The sequence below is a fragment of the Cervus canadensis genome, chromosome 32 (assembly GCF_019320065.1).
Source record: "Cervus canadensis isolate Bull #8, Minnesota chromosome 32, ASM1932006v1, whole genome shotgun sequence".
Classification (NCBI taxonomy): Eukaryota; Metazoa; Chordata; class Mammalia; order Artiodactyla; family Cervidae; genus Cervus; species Cervus canadensis.
This window is the reverse complement of record NC_057417.1, coordinates 37,979,521-38,000,236: the sequence shown is the minus strand read 5'-3', so window position 1 is coordinate 38,000,236 and position 20,716 is coordinate 37,979,521. Positions and strand designations below refer to the sequence as shown.

The window sequence follows — 20,716 nt, the reverse complement described above, 5'->3', positions numbered from 1 at the left end:
GTGGTGGCGGGGGACAGGGACACAGGGCCACCTCCGTGCCCTCTGGGGGGGAGTCTCCAACATTGAAGCTGGCACGGGCAGGAGGAGGTACCACACAGCTCTCCCTCCCTCCAGGGCGGAGTCTTGGGTGTCTCCCTGAGGGTGCCATGGCTGTCTCTGCCCACGCACCCCTCCAAGGGGGTCTCCCTGGGGGTGCCATGGCTGTCTCTGCCCACCCCCACCCCCAACCCCGGACGCCTTGCTTTTCATGTCAGACTGCCTTCCGGGGCTGCGCTCACCTTGACGCAGAAGAGCAGAGTCATGAAGGAGACGGCGACGAGGAGGAGGAGGAAGAAGAGGAGGAACCACGCGGTCCAGAGCAGCCAGCTGCTGAGCCCCATCATACGCATGTACTCCTGGGGGCACACGGGCACTGCTGTACTTGCTCCACGCTGCCTCCCCGGGCCCCAGAGCGCCCCCACCACGCCGCGCCTGCCCTGGCCCATACAGCCGTGCCCGCAGCCACACGCGGCTGATGTGGCTGAAACTAACCAAGATTAAAAATCCTGCTCCTCAGCCCTGCCTGCCGCAGGTGCCCAGTGGGCCTGCAGAGGGGGTGGACCCAGGCTCGTCTATCTGCACGGACCGCGCTGCTCTGGGGGAGGCGGGACCAGGGCTGATGAAGCATCTCTCCTGGGCCAGCAACCAAGCAAGGCTGATTTCCCAGCTTCCTACTCACAATTTCAAATGGCCTGAAAAATGGGACGATTGGAGTGGTGGCCACCCACACCCCCACCCCTTGGGCTCAGTGATCATTCAGCATCTGGTCATGCTGGGTCCATCTATGTATCTGGGGGCATGTACACACACCAACACTTTCTCCTGAACCGTGTCCTCGCCCACAGCTGACTGCTTCAACATTGCACTGTTTTCTTAAAGTTATTTAGGCGCCAAGTGAACAGGACCCACCTCATGAGTTCCCCGAGCCCCTCGTTTGCAGCAGTTTAAAAGCTCCAATAATCACCGAGTTGGCACTGCTAAGAACACTCTAAATGCCCTTCCACTGGCACTGCAGACATTGCTAAAGGGAGTGCTATGCTGTGCTTAGTCGCTCAGTCGTGTCTGACTCTTTGCAACCCCATGGACTGTAGCCCACCAGGCTTCTCTGTCCATGGGTATATACTGGTACATACAGGCCAGTATACTGGAGTGGGTAGCCATGCCCTCTTCCAGGGGATCTTCCCGACCCAGGGACTGAACCCAGGTCTCCTGCATTGCAGGTGGGATCTTTACCAGCTGAGCCACCAGGGAAGAACCAGCTGAGCTAGAGGGAGAACCTCACGTAAATTCTGATGACTCTGGCAGAGTCAGCACTGGGAGCTTGCAGGGAATGCTATTGGCCCAGTTTGTCTGCAGCTACGTCACATCAGTGAGATGCACCTCACACACCTCCCAGGCCCCCAGAGTCTGCCTAGCAGCCGGACACTCCGGCCTCCCTTGATTACACCCATAGTTAGCTTCCTGCTCACCACGTAGGGGAACATTTGTCTCCCATCGACCTACTGTCTCAACAGAAACAGGATGCAAGCTACACACATAATTTGGAATTTCAGCAACTGCATCAAAAAAGTTTAAAGGGAGGATTTCCTGGCAGTCCAGTGGCTCAGACTCTGTGCTCTCACTGCTGAGGGACTGAGTTCAATCCCTGGTCGGGAAACTAAGATCCTGCAAGCCTCACGGCAAGGCCAAAAAAAAAAAAAAGTTTAATGCAACAAGTAAGATTAGTTTCAATGATGCGTTTTACTTAACCAAGATTAGTTTCAATGATGCGTTTTACTTAACCTGATGTACTCAGAACACTGTCTTTTCAATATTCAGTCTTTAGCATGAAAAGTAAAAAAGTGTTAGTCGTTCAGTCAGGTCCAACTCTTTGCAACCCCATAGACGACAGCCCGCCAGACTCCTCTGTCGACGGAATTCTCCAGGCAAGAATACTGGAGTGGGTAGCCATGCCCTTCTCCAGGGGATCTTCCCGACCCAGGGATCGAACCCAGATCTCCTGCACTGCAGGCAGATTCTTTCTTGTCTGAGCCATCAGGTTGTCTTCAGTGTATATAGCACATGAACTATGGTGCTTTATCAGGGTGGTAAAAATCTGGACGGACCAGGCTTGATTTCAGAGAAGCCCAAGATGGGCTCAACCTTGTGGGCATCAGCCTCATGCCCAGCTGCTCCGGTGACCTCAGTGCCCAGCAGCTGCCCAGGCCGGATAGCAGGACTCAGGACAGGATGACCTACGGCCGCACAGAGCCTAAACCCAGGGTCCCTCCAAGCAGACACAGAAGGGTTACCTTCAGCTTCTTCTCCTTCTCCTGCACGATGGCCCGGATGATGCTGAGGGAGGTGTAGGTGAAGCTCATCATGAGCAGCAGTGGAAGCTGGTACTGGATGGCGACCAGGAAGGGGTCGGAGATGAAAGGCGGGTAAGGGAACCGCTTGGCGATCACAGTGAGCTTCTCGAACAGCTGGTGCGCGGAGGCGTTGGCATGGTAATGCATGATGGCCCTGTCCACTGCATGCTGCACGGCCAGGAAGCCCTCGCGGATATAACCTGCGTGCGGGGGCAGAGGGCATTCTGGCTCGTGGGGCTGACACGCGTGGGGGATGTCACATCCCGGTGCGGGCGCCCGGAGTGCTGCGGGCATTGAGCTGGTGACAGGCTGAGGTCTCCTGCAGGCCTGCCGTGCGCAGGGGCTGCTCACCCCTCTCTGGCTCCTGAGCCCGCCCTCGACCTTCCCAGCCGGCCAGGCAGCATCTCTGACCGGCCTCCGCATCATCACATCTTTCTCTGTCACTCTTCTGCCTCCCTTGATTGCTTTTAAGGACCTATTGAGATAATCGACAATAGCCTCGCTCCCTTGAGACCAGCTGATCAGCAGCGTTCATTCCCATCTCACAGGGGGGCGGGATCCACAGACCAGAGGCCAGCACTACACATCTCTGTGTGCTCTGTGATCCCTCTCTGCCAGCCCTGTTTGACTCCTCACAGGTGTCTGTGATAAAACTTTTACAGTGAAAAAGAGAGGGAAGATACATATTCCAGTTCAGAGCAAGGCCTGCTAGGGGCTGAGTCTATGGAAGTGTGGGCACAGCCTCAGAAGGAAGGCCTGGGTCCCTGAGGTCTGAGCCCTGGGGGACATGGGGTGCAGGCCTGGGTGGCGTGGGCATCCTTGTCCTTAAAATAGTGAATGATGTTTAGAACACCTAAAGTCCTCCAACACTGAACTGTCAGCTGCCTCTAGAAAACAGAAAAGCAATTCTATGCCCACCCCCAGCACAAGGCCATCAAGTCTGCCATCTCCCTTAAAAGTGGTTTCATGGCTGTGATAACAGCAGGCGCCCAGTGAACGGTACCCCTCGCTGTGTGGGGTGGCGGTTTAGTTCTCGTCTTCACGAAGACCCTGCAGAATAGGCAACACTGTCTTCATGGGACACACAGGGCCACTGAGACCCAGGTGTGGCGCCCACGCCGAGCAGGAGGGGCCACAGCCAAGTGGGACCCTGGTCTCCTGGCCCGAGAGCCAGCGTCTGTCTGGCTGCATGCCACCTCCCCCAGGAAACACCCTGCCTGCCTCCTGCTCACATGTGGTTCCCCCATGAGGCCACGCATGCTGCCGAGGGGTCTTCACCACCACAACCTCTGTGGTTGCTCAACACCGACGAGCAGCTACCCTCTGTGATCAATCACAGCCCCACAGCTGAAATTTTAATGATCGTAAATAATGCTGTGGGAAACATCTTTGTGTATCTGGATTTTCTCCTTCTTTCAGGCTATTCCAGGGGCTGTGTCTTTATCAGGGATCAGGGGTCTTAAGGCATGGACACTTGGGGGTGGGCTTGGGGACAACCCTGGCCTAATTCATGGCGGGGGTTAGCTGCTGTGTGCCAGGTTCAAGTCCTTTCCACACCTCTCGGGGTCTTCGAGGGTTTTTTAAGCTGATTTGGACTAAGGAGTTCTTTATGACACAGGAAGCATTCACCCTTCATCATTTGCTGCAGTGTTTTCCCAGTCTTTTGTTTTAAAATCACTGTTCTATCTTTTTTTTTTTTTAAGCAAATTTCAAGTTTGTACACAGTGAAATCTGTCACGCTTTTCTTTGGGGAACTGTTTCCTCTATTGCTTCCAAGCTTAGGAAATTGTCCCCACAAACAGGAGGGACAGCCCTGCCCTGGGTCACCCTAGCCAGTGTTTCCTGCCGTGGGCCATATGCAGTGGGCATGGCAGCGGACACAGTTTCTCCTCCCAGTTCGGGACCTGCCCCGGGGGTCTACTGTGGGGCCTTACACACTTCACCCTGCCTTGCTTGTCCCAGCTCCACTTTCAGATTTAAACTTTTTCCCTGGAACTTTAGCTTGGTGACAGGGCCCTGGCCTCTGAAATGCATCTCCAGAGGCTAGCTGCCTCCTGCAGTCCTGGGCTCTGTTTAGGGACATTCCTGGGTGTTTTCATCAGACTCTCTAACAAGTTCTGCCTCTTGCAGACCTAGGAATTAGGAATTCTGAATTCTTTGAAACACCTAGGATGCTGCCTGGAGGTCTTGGCCTGAGGGCAAAGCGTAGTCCTGGAGCCCAGAAACTCAGTTTTAAGATGGTACCATGGTCACAGGAGACAAACAAGCCAACTACATGCCCGAGTTGTACGGGACAGACCAACACACACTCTGATGGGACAAAGAGCCGAGATCTGAGTTCTGCAAACACTCCACTGACTCGATGAGGTCACGGACAATTACACAAGGAGCACAGAGCTTACAAAGCCTACAGAACTGAACACAGAGAAGGGCAGGAGAGAAGGGAAACGCAGAACCAAGCCCTGAAGACCCTGTGCAAATTGAAGCTCCTTAAAAATGAAACAGAAAAACTTTATTCAAGAGACCATGCCTTAGGTGTTTTTAAAGATTATTTTGGTCTCTCAGAATCCAGGCTTACTGGATGTGTTCCTTCTACTGCGTTCGTGCTGTCACTTCAGTTGTGTCCTACTCTTTGTGACTCCATGGACTGTAGCCCGCCAGGCTGCTCTGTCCATGGGATTCTCCAGGCAAGAATACTGGAGTGGGTTGCTGTACCCCTCCTTCAGGGGATCCTCCTGACCCAGGGATGGAACCCGTGTCTCTTATGTTACCTGCATTGGCAGGCGGGTTCTTTACCACTAGCGCCACCTGGGAAGCTCTCCTTCTTCTGCAACGAAGATCTAACATTCATTAAAATCTTCTTCCAGGGCTTCCCTGGTGGCTCAGTGGTACAGAATCCACCTGCCAATGCAGGAGACACAGGTTCCATCCCTGATCCGGGAAGCTCCCACACGCCACGGAGCTACTAAGCCCGGGCACCAAACCCCTGAACCTGTGCTCTAGAGCCCAGAAGCAGTGACTGCTGAAGCCCGGGAGCCTAGAGCCTGTGCCCTGCAACAAGAGAAGCCACCGCCACGAGAAGCCTGGGCACTGCGAGGAAGGGTAGCCCCTGATCGCCGCAACTAGAGGAAGGGCCACACAGCAACAAGGACCCAGCACAGCCATAAACAAACAAATAAGTAAGATTATTAAAAAACCTTCCTCCAAAGAAACACAGACTGGGTTCCCCCACATGACTGTCACCAGCCAGCACCCAGGGAGGGGAGGCGGCCCCTTGAAAGTACTCCTCACCAGGTTCTCCGCCGTCAGGGGACGTGGGCTCCCTGGGTCCTGGGTTTGGGAAGAGTGGAAAAAGGGAAGTGGTGTGCCATCCCTCTGTCTCTTTCAGGAAAAAGGAGCCTGTCTGAGTCCACATGTAGTTTCTTCGCGTGTAACTGAAGCGTAAGTGGTATCTCACCTGCAGAAGTAAAGAGGAAACCAAGTGCTGTGAGGGGTCTGGCCAGAGGAGCAAATGTCTACGTCCAGAGTCGGGGTGCTGGGGGACCCTCGTTCCTGCGATCTCAGCACTGCCCCCCCCAAGGTCTGGGTCTCAGGGGGTGGAAGGGAGTGGTCCTGCTGGGGCACAGGGAGCCCGGGGGCGTCTCTGCACCACCCATCACCACCCTCCTCTGCGTCACCAACGGGAACTCCACCTGTGATGCATCACCGCTGACCAGCAGGCCTCCAGTGTAAGGCTGGGGACCCGACGGCTTCCCAGCCTTAATGCCAGTGGGGGAACCAGAAAACCTTTCTTTTTGTTTAAATGTGTGACTGAAGTTCTAATGCCACGGGACACCAAGTTCCAAGTATCTGTGACTTTCCTACTTGTCCTATTTGATTCTGTCCCGGGAGATCAGTAATGCCTTTTACAGAGTAATGGGACAGAGGGGCACAGCGACAGTCTACAGCCACTGTCCTTAGGCAGGCGAGGCTTCTAAAACTTCTGGATCCAGGGGACAGTCACATTTGTTCCCAGGCAGACAGAGCGTCTGCGGGTGGGGAGGGGGCCGTGGCTACCGGCGGCCTGGCTCCTGGAGAAGCAGCTGGGCTCCTTGGGGCTGGGGTCCTCACCGCCAGCGGGAGGGGGTCCCGGCTGTGGTTGAAGGTGTGCTCGAACACCAGGGCGGCCAGCACGTTGGCAGAGCGGTTGTCGTATCTGATGTAGTCCTCGAAGTCCTTCTCGGAGGCGAAGCCGCGAGCTATGGGGAGAAGGGGCGCCTGGAGTTGCCCAATCGCCTGCTCTGCTTGAAAATACTGCACCTTCAGATCAAGGACTAAAACTCCTTTTTTCAAGCACTTTGTAAACCTCTCCTAAGACTCGAGGAGGCTTTTGTTTCTGGTAGAGACGGGCTGCGGTGAAGACCGGCAGAACCTCGCGATCCAAGCGGGCCCTGGGCTTCTGGAAGCTGAGAACCGGAGCTGGGCCGGCAGCAGCGCTGAGTGGTCACCAGCCCCTCTCTGGGGGCGGCCACCCTGCCCTGAATTCTGCAGCCCGCATCAGCCTCTCTCTCAGAACCATAACAGTGGGCTCTAAAAACCCAAGGGGGTGTGAGCGTATAGTCTGTTCGGGGATCTCTCTCATTCAGACCCCGTTTCACATGAAGGATTTGACTCTTAATCCCCCAGGGAGGAAGCAGAACCCTTCCTGGCTGCACTGGACTGCACAGATCAAGGGAGGGCGGTGCCCAAACCAAGAGCAAGAGAAAAGGGGAGATACTCTGTTCCCAGAGCACAGACCCAGCCAGGGCAGCTGCACGCTTCATGGGGGTGTCCCTTAGCGGGCTTCCTGCTGACCTTTGTCAGAGCCGCCCTCGCAAAACCACATCCCAGGAGAGGTCTCTGGCACTAGGCTCTGGAAACATGCCTCGCCCTTGTGATAAAGAACTCCGCTGGGGTATGTGGATGCCTTCCCCACTAGAACAGCTGGGGGCTGCAAACCGTCATGCTCATTCCTTCGCGTGATCCTCACGACCCTGGTTCCTGCTACACTGAGACTCCACATGGCCGAGGGATTCGGGCAGTGCGGCCATGATGGGGGCGGCGGGGTCCACCCAGCCGCTGCCTGGCTCCCGCACCACCAGCCCTGCCCTGAAGCCTGAGCCTAGCAGCGCTACGGACCCCCGCCCCCCGTGCCCCAGACACCGCACCTCGCAGGTTGATCACCAGCGCCCTCTGCACGTTCTCCACCACTGTGCGCACGGCCTCACTTTGGGATGGGATGTAGGCCAGCTCCCAGGTGGCCCCCGGGGGAGGGAAGCTGAAGAAGAGGGGCAGCTCTCGGATGGACTGGCTGGGGTAGAGGGTGGCATTGGGCACGTTCTCTGACTGGATCTTCAGGCGGAGCCAGATCAGGATCCCAGAGAACAGCAGGGGCAGAAAGAGCTCCAAGAGGGTCACCAGCACCTTCCGCTTCTGGGGGGAGACGGGACCGCGGGGTAAGGGGGCACCAAAGCCCCTTCCACCGATGCCCCTCCACCAGGCCCCTCACCACCCCCTCAGCTGGAGGCGGAGGGCCCCGCAGCCCCTCCCACCGATGCCCCTCCACTAGGCCCCTTGCCCCCCCACCCCTCAGCACCCACAGAGCCGGACCCACCTGTAGACTATAGTTCTTCCAGAGCAGCAGCGCCAGCTGCCTGAGCACCGCCATCCTCGCTGGAGGGGCTGCCAGTCGTGGACCAAAGACAGGGGCAGGGTGAATGTGAGACGAGAATGGTGTTGGTGGGAGGTGGGAGGTGGGGGGGACAGTCCGGTCCTGAGACACAGGCCCTCAGCACCGGCTTGTGTCCCAGCCTGCCTCAGACCAGCTCCCGGAGGAGGAGGCGCCAGGTCTGTTCTCTCCTATTCTGTGAGTTCCAGGAACACACGCCCTGTTAGGAAGCTGACTCGGTTTCTTCTGGAACCAGATGCACCGTGACCACCAGAGTGGCAATCATGATGAACGCTATTCACACGTTCTTTGCAGTTCATGTGAATGCGCTGTTTCTTTTTTTTTTTTAATTTATGTGGATCTGCCGGATCTCAGTTGTGGCATACAGGATCTAGTTTCCTGACCAGGGATCGAACCTGGGCCCCCTGCATTGGGAACGCAGAGTCTGAGCCAGTGGACCACCAGGGAAGTCCCTGAATGTGCAGTTTCTTGGCAGAAACTCAGGCCGATGCAAGCCCGGCCCTGACACTTTACTCTCCACCACCCTAGGACAGTAAAAGCAAAGTCAGCTCAGGGTCCTGGCTGTGGGCTGATGTCTGAGAGCTGGAGAGGGCTGTGGGGGAGCAGTGAGGGCCCTGACCCGGGAGCAGGCACTGCAGGACACACAGATGGCTGGAGGGTGCGTGCTCTCCCGCCTGGAGCCCTAAGGACCAGTTTTTCCTGCTTCAACTGTGAGCAGTGGCCTGCGGGCCTCCACCTGACAACACTGATCATTTTCCTCTAGAGAGAACCTACTCTAGGTCATTTGTGAAAGTTGATATTTTTGTAATTGGAGGATAACTGCCTTACAATGTCATGGTGCTTCCTGCTGAACAAAATCGTCATTCAGCCGTAAGAATATCTATGTCCCCTCCCTCTCGAACCTCCTCCCACCCCAACCCCATCCCACCCCCAATGTTCTAATTTAAATCCAGCACACGGAGCTGGGAGAATCTGATGCGAGGTGGATCACCAAACACAGTGACAGCGGAAACAAGAGCAGAGGCTTATCAAGCTCTCCCTGGATTGAGGGAAATCCACCTTCTGAGACTGCAGTGTGAGAAGCAGAGACACAGAGCCACACCAACCTCTAGAGAAGGAGGGGGTCGGAGGAGCTCAGGAAGGCCCCAGGATGCCCGCGGCTAGAAGCACGTGGTTCCAGAAGCCGCGGGCATGAAGGCCGAGGCTGGACCCAAGGTGGATGGTGAGGGCAGCGGAGGAGGGCGACCCGAGAGCGCCTGGTTACTGTCCACGCCAAGGACGCAGCTGGAGTGGAGAGGGGCCCTTCACAGCTCCTGGTCCTGCCTGTGGGGAGAAGCGCCCGTGACTCACAGGAAGAGCCCTGCGTGCGACCAGCCGGCCCCACACTCACACGGACCCAACAGCGTCCATCAGGCAGGTCAGAACGTGAGGGAGACTCAGACAAATGGCTGGAAAATCCTTTCCTAGTTAACCTGCTCCAACACTATAGCCCAGAGAACCCACATCCAGACCCAGTGCTCATGGAGCGAGAGCTCGTTTGTTTTCTGAAACAGCCAGTTTTACTTCCGTCTCCAGTTAGTTGAAAATCATTTTCAGGAAAGCTCATTTTTAATTTAAACTCTTGCTTTAAAAAAAATGTGGCTGTCCGTATCTGTCTAACGGTAGTTCGTCAAAATCTATGCTTTAAAGGGCACTCAATAAATATTAAAAGAAAACACAACTGCGAGAAGTTATTTACAAATTAACTTAAAATATGGCTTTTCATTAACTGCACAATTAAAATGTGAAGCGATTAAAGCTAAAATAGTACGAAGAGCTATTAAGCAGCAACTTAGTAAGTCATCCAAATTCTTTTAGAATTAACAACCTGGAAAACCTGTCTGTCAAAGATCATTGATAAAAGAGTAGTCGCGTAGTGTTACCCACGAAGGCCTGTGGTCTTCGAACAGTTTCGAGAACTGGTTCAGGCTAAGATGGGGAAGGGGTGCCTCCACGGGGGCTGGTCATCCGCACAGCTGGCTGACGGGCGCCTGGTGTGGCCAAGACGATCGCTCCGTGACCAAGAGGGGAGGGTGAAAAGGTCACAGTTCAAAGACGTCTTCTGGACAGAGGAGTTGATGACTTCCTTTTCTGGAAAGGTCTGGCCAAGAAAGGACACATCCCCAGGCTTAATCCCACTTCTCCAGGCGCAGCGGGCTGGGAAGGCAGAGAGACAGCCAGCTTCCCATGAGAACAACCCCGGACAACGGTGCCGGGGAACTGACCTGAGTCCTGGCAGCGGCTCCTGGCCGAGGCCGTCCTCTGGGGCTACAGGAGGTCTGGCTGGAAGGAGGTGGCCCCGCACGGACGGCTCTGGGGTGGGGCTGGCAGGCCTCTGGAGTGCAGGGGGCTGACGTTGGAGCTTGGGAGCACGGACGCCTCATGGGACATCGGGAGGGGCCCGGGGCTCGCTGGCATGACGCTCCGGCACCTTTGGGCAAATGGAGTGGGGGGGTGGCGCCGGGGCATAATTAAAAAAATAATCGTAAAACACCTCTCACTGAGTTAGAAAATCAAAGTGCAAAAGAGATCTCTCAAGCAGGTTTACTTCAGCAGAACCAAATACTATCAAAGAAACACGGTTCCCAGAAACCGAGAACGCTGGAGAGACACTGTGTTCTTTCTCCTAGGACCACAAACCATGAGAGACTTTCCTTTTCTATTCTTTCATATTTCAGAACTTCCTAACCCAGCCCTGGCTCTGGCACCCTCCTCCTTTCTCAGATGAGGAGGAAGCAACTGTCGCAGGATCACACAGCAAGGATCCCACCCTCTTGGTCTGTTTTTACCACGGAACCCCTACAGTCCTGTGTACCCTAAAAGCAGCAAACACCACTATAAAATCTGTACATATTTCTCCCAGAACCTAATACTAGAAATCAAAAAGAAAGCATATCCCTGGAGCCTCACTACCATAACAGACATCGTATATATATATATATTTTTAATTAACATGTTTGGCTGTACCGGGCCTTAGTTGCAGCATGTGGATCTTTTTTAGTTTCAGCCGTGGGATCTAGCTCCCTGACCAGGTACCGAACCCGGTCCCCCTGCCTTGGGAGTGCAGAGTCCTAGCACTGGACCACCAGGGGCGTCCCATCGTGTGCACTCCTGTCCCCCCACAGGGCTCTGTGCTGGCCTGGCTCTGTCTGAAGTCTCCCTGAATGCCAGACCAGCAGTCTGCTCTGTCTGAGTGGAAAAGGAATTTAAAGGAGAAGATTCCCAGAATTACAAAATCTGGGAAGCTTTCTGGTTACGAAAGCAAATGTACACGAGGAAAGGAAGTTCAAGTTCCTCAAAACACTTGAGGTCCCGGCACTCAGAGTCTCCCAGAAGTGGCGGGGGTGGGGGGTGGGGTGGGGGCGGGGGCGGCGCTGGGATCCAGAACCAGCCCAGGTGGGTCCACTCCAGGCTTGGCTTGCAGGGCCCCTCAAGAGCATCTGAGGACTTCTCATTGGGCTCACTTCACGCCTCCCAGGACGGAGCCAGCAAAGAAAGGGAAAGCTCTTTCTACCGCGGAAAGGCTTGTTTGCTTACTGTTAAAATATTAAACGTTAAACAAATCATTGACTATTTCAGTGTTTGCTTTTCAGGTGAGCAATTGCGCTGGTTCAGAGTGAGTGCAGCCATGGGCTGCTCACTCCTGAGCATGCTCTCGAGGGTGCACCAGGTCCCTCCCAGTTTGGGAGCACTGTGTCGGGTGTGCGCCAGCGCGTGCTGAGTCCTGACACCTCCCTTCCTGATTTGGGGACTTTTTCACTATGGGCTTGAATATGTCCTCCAGTTTCTATGCACCCAAGCAAAAGAAGCTTTTATTTCTGCATACACAGAATAGAATGATGGGAGGTATTCTTGCCTGGGAAATCCCACGATGGAGGAGCCTGGCGGGCTACAGTCCATGGAGTCATAAAGAATCGGACACAACTTAGCCACTAAACAACAACAACAACAACAAAACACTTCTGGAAAAGGTCACTGCCAAGCGGGCCTCAAGGCCAGCAAGAAATGGAGAGGCCCCTGGGGCCAGGCACACAGGGTTCCATCACATGTTCTGATATGTCCCAAGCTTGGCACCTCTCCTTCCGTGGAAGCCAAGTCTGCACAGGCGTGGAGTGGGGCATGGCTGGGGGGGAGGGGTCTCAGCAAGGCCAAGGCGTGAGATGCCCCCGTCATGGACAGCAGACAGTCACGGCTCTGCCCCCTTGACCACAGGCACAGAACAGAGAGTGATGGCCTTGTTGTTGACGTTGGCTGGGTCTTGGCACTTTTCCTGAGGACCAAGGTGGGCAAGGACCCACCTCAGCTAGGAAAGCATTTCCTGATGGACACAGGGAGCCCACAACAGTCAGCGTTTTAAGCCTATGTGTGCACCCACTGAGGAAGGCACAAGAGTACTTAAGTGTGTGGTGGTGGAGCCTGTGGCCTTGCAAGATATACAAAGCGAAAAAGCATTTACTCACCCAGCAAACATTTGCCAAGTGCTTGTGTGGTGGGCACTTACATCAGGTACTAAGGATTCGGAAATGAAATTCAGTGTTCTTAATCCAAGGAGTTAACAGTCTGCAAATGCTCGCATGGACTGTAATCGCTACATGCTGAGTCGCTTCAGACTGTGTTCTGAAAAGTTGTGTTCAACTCTTTTGCACCCCATGGACTATATATAGCCCACCAGGTTCCTCTGTCCGTGGAATTTTCCAGGCAAGAATATTGAAGTGGGTTGCCATGCCCTCCTCCAGAGGATCTTCCCAACCCAGGGATAGAACCCACGTCTCTTGCGTCCCCTGCAGTGGCAGGCAGGTTCTTTACCACTAGCGCCACCTGTGATTGCTACAGTTGAAGCCAAATGAAGCATCAGGAGATTCTGGAGGAGCTCCGGATTCTGTGTGTGTGTGTGTGTGGCTGTGTGTGTGTGGCTCTGGGAAGGCTCACAGGAAGTTTACACAGGAGACCAGCATCAGGTTTCTTTTTCCTTGGGGTGGGGAGGGCATTCCAGATTTTGTGTGTGAGTGTGTGTGTGTGAGTGAGTGTGTGGCTCTGGGAAGGCTTGCAGGAGGTTATACAGGAGACCAGTTTCCTTAGGGTGGGGAGGGCATTATAGGATTCTGGAGAAATTAGAGTGTGTGTGGGGAACAGAAAGTAACTCTGGTGGGGGAGGAGCGGCAGGGACTGAACCGGAAGGGGAGTCAACCAAAGCCTTGGGACGCTCTGCCAAGAAGGGCCCTGGGGTGGAATCTGGGTGGGGGCGGGAAGCGGGTAGAGGGGCATCCAGAAGTGCTGTAAGTCCGCTCAGGGGTGTTCTGGTTTGCTTAATCATTTACCCAGTACATGATCTTTTAAATTGTGAAAATACCTGATTCAGTGGATTCCGCAGGTGAATATCCCAATACCAACAAGCAACATAAAAAAATCAGACTGAAAACAGTAGGCATGTGTATAGGGGATGGTTCCCACCAGTGAACCCCACTGTTGGTCTTCAAGCGCAATGGGAAAGACAATCTGGAGTAAAGGAATGGCGAGAAATTCTACTTCAGAAATGAAGAAAAATTTGGTTTACTAATATTTAATACATGGATGCCCCCTGGCACTCTTGCTGGTCTGTGTGTCAGTGGCTGCGGCTCGCTGGTGGAGGAGGGGCTCTTGACGCGGGGTGATAATGGGCCCTCGCCCGCTGGCTCACTTGACGCCTCTCAGGCGTGTTGGAGTTTACACACTTCGGGATATTGCGGCTGTAAGCAGACCCTTAAAGAGCCAAAGCTTTGTGATACTTTGCAGTGCTTTGGTGAGCGTCTATCATGAGCACTTAGAACTTAAGAAGGAAATATACATTTTCTTTCATGAGAAGTTTCAAACCTGGAAATCTTTTTCTTTTTTCTCTAGTGACAAATGAGTGCAGCAGACTGTCAGTTACTTTACCGGTTTTAAGCCAATGCACTCAAATCTATCCCTTCAAGGAAAAGGTGAAAATGTGTGAGTTACAGCTTTTCAAAATAACCTGTGCTGAGAACACAGCGTTTATGAACACAGATGTCTGGGGATGTTTACACCAGCGCGTGACAGTATTGCCACAGATGCGGCAAGAGCACCATCCACGTGAACACTGGCACCTGAACAGCAAAAGCTTTGGGAACCAGAATGTCTACCCCACACCTGAGAGCCCCTGAACACTCACCAGCCCAGATTCATCAAGAGCTCTGGCACAATTGGTGGCTGGGATTGAAAAGCAAGTATCGGGCGCATAGCACAGTCTGCGTGCCTTCCTGAAGTTTACTGTGGACAGCTAGAAAACCAGGAACTGACATACAGAGAACTCAGAACCAGACTTTCAGATGCTGGGCTCAGGCCTCACCAAGAGTTCATAAATGGGATGTAGACTTGATCACCTGGCTCTCTTTTAAGAACAACACACCTTTGTGCAATAGATTTCGCACTATTGAAAAAATTAATCATGTTCACTTTGCCTCTCATCCATTTAAAAGGTCTGTACTTGTACATGCTTCTATGTCCATGATATTCAGGACAGGAGCATACGGCTATCTTTTAAAATTTTATTTATTTACCTATTTTTTGGCTCTGCCACTGCACAGCATGCGGGATCTCAATTCCTTGACAAGGGATCAAACTCATGACCCTGTGGAGTCTTAACCACTGGGTCACCGGGGAAGTGCCCAGTGGCTATCTTTTCTAATAAATAAAATACATGGTGGTACATGCTCCAGTTCTCTTACATACAGCAATGCCCTGGAAAAGAGCTTCTGGACAACTTATTCACACAACTGGCCCTTCTGTGGATAAGATGGGAACAAATCTGCAAGACGTGGTCATGGCCCCCCGGGCCCTGCAAGGCGAGGTTCAAGGCCATGCTTCAAGGGCAGGGTCACCTGGATGCCGGATGGAGACCCTCACACTCAGTGCCATGATCAGTGGTGGCAGGCTCCTCAGAACCACATGGCTCTGAGTTTGCACTGAAGCTCCCAGCAACAGGTGATGGGGTATATTTTTAAACCAAAGGTGTGGCCCAGAGGAGGCTACAAGGAGAGAGTCCCACAAAGTCTGTGCCATCGCCTACTCTCTTAACCCTGGCTGTAGCCTCGGTCTGCTTTGCTGTCCCACTAGCCTTCGGCCTCTGGAGGCATAGGAAACGAGGAAACGAGGCAATTGAGCGTCCCCAGAGAGAGGTAACCATGGATCTTCTGTAACAAACAAGGCAGCAAGCTCATTAGCTCCTGCAACGGTGCTTCTCTGCCCGTCAACTCCAGATCTCTCCAAATGTGGCTGACGACTCAGTGAGGCAGGGGGACAGGCACTGCCCAAGTCTCCCAGGACAGGGACGGACATAGCTTAACACTTTCCTGGGGGTAGGGCATAGGCCTTTTGTGATTTTTGTCAGCTTGGAGTATCATCCACTATTCTAGCCTCTGCTTTCTGAAATCCTTCTTATTATTTCCCAGTCTAGTCCTTGCCCCTTTGTGCAGCCACCACTGACAACCCTGACTGGTTTGCGGGTTCATCTTGGCTGCATGATGGAACTTTCTAGAGTGCTTTAAGATAGAAACTGATGCCTGAGGCCCACCCCTGGAGATTCTGGGCTGTGGTTTGGGGCTGGGACTCTTTCCCGGGCGATTCTAATCTGCAGCCAGGGATGAGACCTTCTGTTCTTGTCAAAAGCCATCCCTCGACCTCTGCACACTTGCAGCAGCTTTTCTGGATGTCCTGTGTGGCACTTACCTCATTCTGTCTGAGGTCAGTTACTTGGGAATAAGTAATTTCTTTAGCTCTATCCCAAGGTCCCCAGTCGTGCACAGAGTCTTGCCCATCACTCTCCCCAGAGTTCTAGACTGCTCTGCTCTTCCCATACCCCCAAAAGCCTCAAGAGCAGAAGAGTCTACTGTTGTTTCAGGAATCAGGGCTGGAGAGGAAACTGCCAATTAGGGAGTCTTACCTGGGCCTTCCCAGTTGAGACTAAGTGAAAACAGGTTCCCATGAGACTTCCTAGTATATACACTGTGGAAAGCTAGTGAGTTAAAAAAAATAAAACAACGTGAACTCCCTCTCTTGTTCCAAAATGCTGTTTCATCAGAATGGTGATCGATAACATTAGAGAAGGGATGATGTCATCCTGTTTGTTGAACATAGTAAGCAACTGTTCAATTAAAACAAAACAACACCCTGAGAAGTTAAAAAGGGTGGGGGGATTCCCATGACATCAGTTTTTACCTGTTTTCCCTTTCTTTTACTTTTCCAACGACCTTAACATTCTAAAGAAAAACATCCTTAATCTTAAAAAAAAGCAGCATCAAAGTGTTTTGAATCAAATGATGCATCTGCTCAGGAGATAAAGAACCCAACGCTTCCACGTGCACCTGGCCTGCCGGGGTCTCCACACTGCTCCGGGGGCTCATCCACTCCTTCAACAAGCGTTCCTGGAGTGCCTGACATGTGCCAAAGTGCTGGCTATGTGCTAGGAGCACAAGCCCCAACAAGAGCCATTCCGTGCCTTCAGGGAGCTCACAGCTCAGGAGGCAGAGGGGCAAGCAAACAGAAATAACCCTAGCAGGTAACTGTCTTTAATCGGGCAAAGTCCCAGGAAGTGGGGAGGGGCATTCATTCGAGGGACAAATATGCACCAGGCATGCAACCTAAGCCTTCTTTTAGGAGAAGGCCCTTGCCCTCATGAAGCTTACAGTCTACTTCAGGAAAGAGAGGATACCTAGGTAAACACAAATTCATACCAAAGACAGACTGACCATGGGCACCGAGGCTGTTGCAGGCCCTTCCACCTAGACCAGGAGGTTCTCTTCCTTCGGTTCCCCACACTGCTCCCACCACTAACAGCGGACCACTGGACCCCCACCATGAGGCTCATGAGAAGGAGGGTTTGAGAGCAGGGCGGATTCCGATACGAGAATGCATTCCCACCCACACTGGGAATCTCTGCACGGAGATGAGCCAGCAGCATCCTTGGCGGCCCTGCCTCCGCTCCCCGGCCAGGGATGCTGCACGGCTTTAGCAGCAAGTGCTCAAACTGTCTGCCGGGTGAAGGCCGGCGGCTCCTAAGCTGGGAAATGTCTGTCCACCCTCCTCGGCTCGGCACAATGAATTCCGCAGAGGTTCTAGTTCCGGGAAGGTTAAGTTTCTCCAAGGGGAGCGGCTTTGGGCAGCTGCCTGCGGGGATGGGGACACGCCCAGAGCTCTCGCCGAGGGGCAGCCTGAGTCAGGGCGGCCTGGCATTGCGGGGAGATGCACCTGCTGGGCCGGCGCCGGAGGCCGGCGGCAGGGCGGGGGAGCGGCGGGCTCGCGGGAGCGGCCGGGTGCACGACCCGGGAGGGGGACGGCGGGCGGGGCGGAGGGCGTCCCGGGCGGGGAAGTGGCCCCCAAGCCAAGAGCCCTGCGAGCCAGCGCGCGCGAGCTGCGGGTCCTGGCTGCACTCACCGACCCTCAGCGCCCGGGCGACGGCGGCCGGCGCTGTCCTCTCGCGGGGTCCCCGCCCTCGGCTCCCGGCTCCGCTCTTGCCTCGCGGCGGCGATCGCGGCTGACAGCTGCTGGGCCGCCGCGGCGGGGAGGGGGCGCCTGCGACCAGCGTCGGGCTGAAGACCTGGCCGCTCCGGGTCCTGCAGGGGGCGCGCCGGCCGGCTCGCGCATGCGCAGCGGGCCGCCCCTGCGGGTGTCTGACCCGCCCCGGGGAAGCTCCGCCCCGGCCCGGCCAGGCCCGGCCCCGCTCTGTTCACGCCTGCGCAGTGCTCCGCGCGTCCGCGACACGGTCGGCAGGGGGCGCGCGACGCGGGAGCCTAGGTGCGGGGTCTACCCGTGAGGAGAATGGCGTGGTCCACATGCATTTCCAGGCAGCTGAAGTAGTGGTTGCCCGACTTCTGGCTTTCCTGACCATCCTCCATTTATCCTCCAGCACGGTCTTTCGTTGAGTTCTGGGCCTCTTTTCCCAACGGTAGAAGGGTGCTTTGCCACCATGGACCTGGCGAGGACACGGCTAGGCAGACGAGGCCCTGGGGAAGATGGAGGGGTGGAAATTTCTAGAAAATGGCCGTGGGGTGGGCAGGACAGCCCAGACTCCCCGGGTGTGGCGTCAGTGCCGGGGCGCAGTTCAGCGCTTAGCGAGGCCTCGAGGGTCACCTCAGGCAGGAGGGTCGAGAGTCAGAGCCAGGGTCACTTCAGGGGGGTCACAGGTCAGGTCGGAGTCCCCTGAAGCCGAGAGAGTCGTGAGGTCGGGTTAGGGGTCACCTTGGACGGAAGGGTCCCGAGGCCCGGCCGGGGTGACCGGGGGCGGTGGGACTCGAGGAGGGGACGGCGCGGGGCCAACAGTCGCCGGGGGCTGGCCACTCGGCTCCTGACTGCCCGGGTTGTGAGCGCGGCCAGCGGCGCGTTGATTCCGAGGATCCTCCTGCGCCCCGACGTCCGCCGGCCGCCGGCTGCCTGGCTGTCCTTGGCCGGGCCTCGGGTGTCTCCTGGCGGAGGTCGGTGGGCCCGGACACTGCCTTCTGACCAGCCGGGCTCCTGCTGGCTCTGAGTGCGCCCCTGGGATGAGGACACGACCGTCTGAACCGTAAAGTAATGACCCGTGGCAGGAGCTTACTTCTGCCCCCAGACTCCTTATGGATTAGCGATGGAGCATCGCAGAGCCCTGCGTCTTTACTTCGGAACTTATTTAACTCTCTGAAGTGGTGTTATTTACTTGTTTGCTGTTCTGTCTCTCTCACCAGAAGGTGGGCTCCATTAGGGACGTTGTTTAGTTCACAGCGACATCCTAGGGTCCTGGCACAGAGGAGGCATTTGATAAATATTTATTGAATGAAAACGCCACAAAGACCTGGCTTCAGATCTTGCCTGGATCCCCTAACTAGTGCAGGCCTGGCACTTAAACTTCATGAACCTCAGTTTCCTATTCCTTCAATTAAAATGGTAATACCAAACTCAAAGATGTTTAGTATTTCAAAATGAAATGGGAAAAACCGTTTAAGTGCTGATGGCAATGCCCTGGCACCTACCAGCAGAATATAACTAGAGATTTAATCTAGACTGGTCTCTGTGATGAGGATTCAGAAAAAAAATAGAAGGCAGTTACTGAATAAGTGGATTATTAATGTCACAAACATCTTAAAAATTGTCTCTCCCATCTTTCCTTGTATACTGGGCCCCTTCCCTCACAATGAAAGTATTGGGAAAAACTCTGTGAACCTGGATGACTGCTCCTTCTCTTCACCCTGCTTCTTTTCCTTAATCTTTTTTTATTTCAAGAACCAATCCTTCCCATTTCTAAGTTGGTTACACCATGAGTTTTTTCAAACCTTTTCTAAACCTGATCACAGTTCTGCATAACCAAGTCCAGAAACAGAACTGGCTGACTCAGAATTTCCCTTTTATGGGTGGGGCTACTAGAAGAAGAAAAATGATCTTGCAGATAAGGCAGACAACTGCAAAGAGTTCTGTGTCTTTGTTCTTAATCATGTTAGGGTGCCTGCTATTGTAATTTATTACCATAATCATGAACTGGGAGGGTGTGAAGGTCACTGGCAAAGGCATATTGTCACATGTAAAGATTCCAGGCTCTGGACTCCCAGTTAGCAAGCAGCTGCCAACAGTGAACTGGACTCTTGACTCACTTCAACTATTACTGAGGGCTTCCCAGGTGGCGCTAGTGGTAAAGAATACATCTGCTAATGTGGGAGACCCAGGAGACTGGGACTCAATTCCTGGGTTGGGAAGATCCCCCAGAGGAGGAAATATTGGCAACCCACTCCAGTATTCTTGCCTGGAAAATTCCAGACACAGTGCAGCCTGGAGGGCTACAGTCCATGGGGTCACAGAGTTGGACACAACTGAACATGCATGTGTGTGTGCACGCGCACACACACACACACACACACACACACACACACACACACACACACGCACGCATCCCCCAGTCACTGAAAAATCCACCAACCTTCTGCTGAAGGCCCACTACTGAAAAAGCAAGGCAAACCTAAATGCTCCATCTAGGCTTCTTCCATTGGGAGATCCACATAATGGTCATAATTTTTTTCAAAGTACGCAATAGACCTGAGACCAGAACCCAGGTGTTTAGGTTCTTGAGCTCCTTAATACACTCTGGTATGTGAGTTAGTCGCATTCATATACCATGGATATATTCCTAAAAATTATATAATACACTTCTTTGGGTTCACGTGGCTCAGACATTTCTCAAGATTGATGGAAAATCCTAAAGTGAATAATGGCACTCATAATCAAATCTTGTGGCTTTACAAGAGGCAGTAAGCCTAGTCATCATAATAGTTGACTGACATATGGAGGGGCTTCCCAGGTGGCTCAGTGGTAAATAATTTGCCTGCCAGTGTAGGAGACACAGAGATGCGAATTTGATCCCTGAGTTGGGAAGAAATGGCAACCCACTCCAGTATTCTCACCTGGAAAATCCCGTGGACAGAGGAGCCTGTCAGGCTATAGTTCATAGAGTTGCAAAGAGTAGGACAGGACTGAGTGAGCATGCATGCAGGACATATGTAGTAATATATGTATATATACTATATACATTTTTAAAGTGAAACCAGTATTGTAGCTCTATTTCTTT

At 53.8% G+C, this 20,716-nt stretch overlaps 1 protein-coding gene across 4 annotated transcripts in view; it reads right to left on the bottom strand.

Moving 5' to 3' along the window:
• ABCA3 (ATP binding cassette subfamily A member 3) overlaps positions 1-17,769 on the bottom strand; it is a 40,919-nt gene extending 23,150 nt beyond the window's left edge. For 2 of the 4 annotated variants that reach the window (XM_043455933.1, XM_043455936.1), the window contains exons 1-10: positions 17,566-17,769; positions 10,362-10,567; positions 10,020-10,237; positions 9,204-9,420; positions 8,023-8,090; positions 7,577-7,841; positions 6,501-6,628; positions 5,682-5,847; positions 2,331-2,590; positions 279-395 (exon numbers count right to left, since the gene is read on the bottom strand). In XM_043455933.1, coding sequence (XP_043311868.1) covers positions 279-395; positions 2,331-2,590; positions 5,682-5,847; positions 6,501-6,628; positions 7,577-7,841; positions 8,023-8,076 — 990 coding nt within the window. In that variant the 5' untranslated portion in view covers positions 8,077-8,090; positions 9,204-9,420; positions 10,020-10,237; positions 10,362-10,567; positions 17,566-17,769. Of the gene's footprint in view, positions 1-278; positions 396-2,330; positions 2,591-5,681; positions 5,848-6,500; positions 6,629-7,576; positions 7,842-8,022; positions 8,622-9,203; positions 9,421-10,019; positions 10,238-10,361; positions 10,568-17,565 lie in introns of all 4 variants that reach the window. The other 2 variants (XM_043455934.1, XM_043455935.1) reach the window with 2 other exon arrangements.
• Between the last annotated feature and the right edge of the window lie 2,947 nt (positions 17,770-20,716).